At 48.7% G+C, this 5400-nt stretch overlaps 1 protein-coding gene across 1 annotated transcript; it reads right to left on the bottom strand.

Moving 5' to 3' along the window:
* Positions 1–1347: 1347 nt before the first annotated feature.
* On the bottom strand, positions 1348–2652 carry C18H6orf15 (chromosome 18 C6orf15 homolog). Its single transcript, XM_021217438.1, has 2 exons — positions 2586–2652; positions 1348–2381 (listed from the first exon to the last, which is right to left on the bottom strand). The coding sequence occupies exons 1-2, from the start codon at positions 2650–2652 to the stop codon at positions 1348–1350; spliced, it is 1101 nt and encodes a 366-aa protein (XP_021073097.1).
* Between the last annotated feature and the right edge of the window lie 2748 nt (positions 2653–5400).

Here is a 5400-nt window from a genome sequence, read left to right as displayed (position 1 = left end):
GAGAGTGACAGTGTACTCACATACATCAAACAAATATTTCTTTTTATGCACATAGAAGTGACTATAGCATGGTGGGCAATGAGAGAGAGAAATGAGCTTGCAAGCCTGATATGACCTTGGGCCTGTGGGAAAGAGAAGCTAAACATGGCCCCCTACTTTTTCCCTAGGACTGAGAAAACTCAAGAGTCCACGGAGGGGAGAGAGGTGTGTGAGGAGGTTGAAGTGGCAGAGGAGTGTGGTTGGTTAGGGGAAACGTGGCTTATGAGGAAACGTCAGAACACGAATTCTCACCATAGACACCAAACTAAGACAGTACGTCCCACTCCCATCCCTCAGCCTTCACCTGCTCTTCTTCAAGTTGCCCAGCCTCCCGATCTGAGGTGATGCCAGGCTGTACGAGACGGTTGGTACGCACGCCTGGACCACCGAGAGCCGGTACAGTAGAGGAAATGCAGTCTGTACCGGGTGACTTTTGTCTTCACCTCTGTAGCTCCACCCCAACCCCCCCCCCGCCCCGCCCCGCTGCCCTCACTCCCATCTTGTGCCAGGATGCTGAGCTCCTCGGGAAACCAGAGGGTGGAGGGAGAGACCACAGTTCAACCAAAGGAAGGGGCTGTGTGAGCCCGTGAGAACAAAGCAGCAAAGCGGCGGTGGGGCTGCTGGTTGCCAGGCCCAGCCTTCTTTTTTCTCTCCTCTTTTATCAAGGCTGCTGCTCCGTGGGCAAATGTTCAAAGTCTGTGACCCTGCGCTTAAAGCGCTTAGTGGTGCATGCGGGAGGAGATCAACGCACCCTCCGTTTCCAAGAAGCGTGAGCATCCGGGAATAAAGGAATGTACAGGTCACATGACCTCCCCCTGGCCCTGGGTTCTGTGAATGCAAAGGCATTTGTCCCTCCTGGCCTGGTGCCTGCTTGGTGCACCTCCTCGCTCCCTCCCTCCTGCCACAGGTGGACTCTCAAAATTTCCGACCGTCCTTCCTTTCCAGGCTCATGTGGGACCAACTCTCCCACCTGGACAGTGGCGAAAGCATGGAGTCAGCCCACCCTCAAATTCCTGGGCTTTGATCTTTCTACCCCAAAAGATGGGGACAACAAGATGGCATGTACAGGGGACCCTAGAGAGGCATATAGGGTGGTTAAAAAAAGAGGAGGGCCCAGGTGCACTCCCGGTACAACCAGAAACTGACGCGGAGAGAAATCGAATTCAAGAACTGCTTGTATTTATTGGCGACCAGCTCTGGTTGACAGAAGAGGCTTTAAAAATGGAAAGAGAAGGAGAAAGCACGTGACTGAGCACAACTGAGCACGCTTCCGCTGAGCCCTAACCCAGCTGCGAACCAGTTGTGAGATTAGGGGGTGCTCCCAGAAGAGCCAGGGCGTTTGGCTCCTGGGGGAAGCCTATTCTGACCTTTAGTTCCCCAGCTACCTGCTGGATACTGACAATTGGGCCTCCTGCTGCCTGCTGGATACTGGCAATTGGCCCCCCAGTTCCCTACTGGGGGGTACCGACCATTACCCCCCCAGATTCCTACTGGGGGGTACCCACCATTACCCCCCCAGATCCCTACTGGGGGGTACCGACCATTACCCCCCCAGATCCCTACTGGGGGGTACTGACCATTACCCCCCAAGATCCCTACTGGGGGGTACTGACCATTACCCCCCCAGATCCTTCCTGGGTACCAACCATTTCTCCCCCAGATCCTTACTGGGTAACGGCCACTACCCCCCAAGCTAGTACCTGATATTAAACCGTTGCTACCCCATATTCCAGAAGGATATGGCATGGGCCTTGTTCCCCACCCAGTTCCAGCCCCTCCACTTCCCCAGGATGTTCCAGGTCTTAGGATCCTCCCAGATGAACCAGGCAGAAGCTTGCGGATGAGAAACCAGAATGGGCTCCAGGCAAAGGCCTCTGCCTCAGTTTCCAGTGAACTGGAACCAGACTGTGGTCCAGCCTCTGAGTCCTGGGGGTAGGAAGCCTCTAGTGAAGGTTGCCTGAGCCCTGCAGAGGAAGCCTCAGGCAGACGACCGCCTCTGGAAAGGTATGGCAGGGCTTCTGGCAGCACTTGCTCTAACTGGTCCTCAGCAACAGCAGCCATCCCTTGCTGAGGGTCCTCTGAGGGCCAGGACTCCATGGGGGGCGACCCCCAGAAGGGAAGCCCCCAGAAGGGAGGCCCGTTGGGCACCTCAGAGCCGCCCTCAGGTAGAGCACCATCTTGTGGAGATTCGCTGAGCCTGGGAAGAACTCCTGCTAACTCATTATTCACAGGGTCTGGCTTGGGCTGAGGCTGTCCAGAGTTAAGGAGGCTGGTGAAGGAAGGTTGTCCGGAATGTGGGGAGACTTTCTCCTCTGGTGCTCCAGTGCTCCGTGCAAAGAGGCCTGAAGGAAACGGAAGAGAAAGCAACCAGTGGGTCAGATTTGGTACCAGCTACTCCTTTGACTCGCTGGCCCCTTCGCTGAATGCCTGATTCAGTACTGGCACTCCTTGGGGACCTAAGTGCACACCCTTCTAAAAGTGTGCACACCCCTACCTTCACCTTCTCCCTTAATTCCTGTTCCCAAGGACCCCAGGACCCTGCATACCTGGCAGGCACAGACAGATCAGGAGCAAGCCCAGAGGAGCCCGGCTCCCACCTGCGTGGCTCTGCATCTTGCTCAGCTCCTGCTTCTGCCTGGGCCCCAAGCTAGCAAGCAGCCTTTATCCTGTTGGTCGGGTGGAGGACAGCAGAAACAGTCTGGGAACAGTGGTTATAGAGACAATGAAACTGCCCAGTCCACCCTCATTCTTGAATCAGTCTGTGGCAACAGGTGTCACTTGAAAGTCCCCGAGGAACTGGGTGTTCCTCACCTGGCTACTTCCTGGTACTCCCTGCCCCTTCCTCACCCAGGTGCTCTGGTCCACAGGTCACCCCTAGTTGTCAGCACTGCCCTGTCCTGTCTCTACAGCAAACCCTAGGATGTCTTCAGTTTGTCTCTCACGAACCTCACTTCTGAATGTTGATCACTCATTCCAGCACCCCTCATTTATACATCCTCATATATTCCCCTGGATGCCGACAGGCTGGAGGTCCTGGGGTGCAAAAGCTCCCCCATCTAAGGAGCTGCTTCTAGGTGAAGCCCTTAGTCTGAAGAAACAGCTTAGGAGCTGGAGAGATGGCTCAGCGGTTAAGAGCTCTGACTGCTCCTCCTAAGGTACTGAGTTCAAATCCCAGCAACCACATGGTGGCTCACAACCATCAAGTCAGCTACAGTATACTTATATGTAATAAATAAATCTTTTTAAAAAGCTCCTGTGTAACAAAGCACAATAAGCTAATGAGCCCCAACATGCATGTGTTACATTGTTTTCTTTTAATTTTGTTTCCTGTCCCTTGTTTGTTTCCTGTACTGTCCCATTTTCTTTTAGGGAATGGAGATGGGGTGGTTAAGAGTGACACTCATTATGAGACTGGCCTCAAACTTACAATCCTCCTGCCTCAACCTCCCAAGGCTAGGATGACAGGCATGCGCAGTCATACCGCCCCTGCCATCAAGTTTGTAAAAGAATTGTAAACATTTTTAGATTTTACTTATTTTGTTACTTTATGCGTGCGATTGCTTCGCGCCTGCATGCATGTGCACGCACCACACACGTGTCTGGTGTCCTCACAGGTCAGAAGGGGGCTCCGGAACTCCTGGGGCTGAAGTTATAGACGTTTGTGAACTACCTTGTGAGAACTGAGGGTTGAGTCTAGATCCTCTGGAAGAATAGTCAACTCTCCAGCCTTTTTAACAAATATTTCTTAAAGATTTATTTATTTATTTCATGTATGTGAGTACACTGTCACTGCCTTCAGACACACCAGAAAGGGCATCAGATCCCTGACCAAGCCCACTCAGTCAGTCAACAGGTTCTCCAGCGGGAGAGTGAGGGTTAAAAAAGAATCAAGACAGTTAGACAACATTGTAGCATGACCTCAGTCAATTCTGAGACTGAAGGCAAATTTAATTTTCCCCATCTGCTTTTTATACCATTTTTAATTACAAGCAAGTATTAAGGGCGAGCGGTACAATGAGGAACTAAAAGGACAATAGTCAAGGAACAAGCAAGACAATAAACGCACAGCCCCATGATCACTCCGGTGATGCTGGTTCTAAGGATGATCAAGATAGCAGAGCCTACCTTTTTGTTCTAGGGCTTGCGGTAGAGACAGGACAGGGCAGTGCTGACAACTGGGGTGACCTGCCCTCCGCTTCCCCATATTAAGTACCTGATCAGGACCATCCATGTGCCAGTCTGTGGCTGCTTCCGTTTCTCCTAGGCATAAGTATGCCTGGTTGTAGGATGGCATAGACACTCAGAGAGCTCCTTGGCATCCAAACTTTTAAAATAAAAAGAACATGATTTAAATAATTTTGTGGTATACAGGGATAACTCCCCCTTTTTTATTTTATGAAGACAGTTCCACAATACCTGTTTCTCAATATTTTGTGCTTAAGGATTATAAGGAGTTCCAGTAATATAGGTAAGGTTAAATTGTTTACAGAAACTCTCGAATGCTTGACTATAATAGCCATTTCCGTTGTCTGTTTTAATGTAATTTGGAACACCACGCATAGAAAAACAATATAGGCAATGACTAATAACAGTTTTAGTTGCTTCTCTTGTTAAAGCAATTGCAACTAGAAAGCCTGAAAAGGTGTCAAGTCCCATGTACATACTTTGATTTTTCAAAATAAAAAAAATATGAGTAACATCCATTTATCATAATTGATTAGGTGTAAGTCCTCGAGGATTAACACCATTATGTGGTACAGGTAGAAACTGAGGACACTAAGAACAAGTCTTTACAATTTGACATGCACATTATCTAGAAATACCAAATTATTGTCTCAAGCTATTACTATTTTGATGACGTAAAGAATGAGATTGTTTGGCTAATTGTCCCTGTGTAAGGCTTATAACCTTCCAGGTATACAAATCTGCTGTGACACTGCCCTCACTAAGGAGTCCTGGCACTCCAGTTTGAGCTCTTAAATGGCCTACAAAATAAGGAACTGTATGTTCTCTAAAATTGAGTTGTATTTACATAAATAATTATAAAACTTGAAAATTAGCAGTATCTAAAAAGAAAAAGGAACAATTTCAAGTAATTGTAAACCATGAGCTATATATTGTCTCTCAGTACACAAATCAAAAGCTTGATTTTTCAGTGTTTCAAAACCAGCAGCTACGGCACGCAGTTCAATAGAGAATGAACATGTGATCCAATCATATATGCTGCCTTCCTATTAGGTGAGCCATCTGTAAATACAGTGAGTGCATTTTCTTTTTTTTTTTTTTTTTTTTTATTTTTTTTATTTACATTTCAAATGCTATCCCGAAAGCCTCCAAGCTCTGGAGGCTTCATCTCTGCCA

This window comes from Mus pahari, chromosome 18, assembly GCF_900095145.1.
Source record: "Mus pahari chromosome 18, PAHARI_EIJ_v1.1, whole genome shotgun sequence".
In the NCBI taxonomy this organism is placed as follows: Eukaryota; Metazoa; Chordata; class Mammalia; order Rodentia; family Muridae; genus Mus; species Mus pahari.
Note: the sequence above shows the minus strand (reverse complement) of the source record. Positions and strands in the feature narration are given on the sequence as shown.

Coding starts and splice junctions, on each gene's coding strand:
- C18H6orf15 (XM_021217438.1), bottom strand. CDS start 2,652: ATGCAGAGCCACGCAGGTGGGAGCCGGGCTCCTCTGGGCTTGCTCCTG. Junction 2,382..2,585: donor GATCTGTCTGTGCCTGCCAG/GTATGCAGGGTC, acceptor CGTTTCCTTCAG/GCCTCTTTGCACGGAGCACT.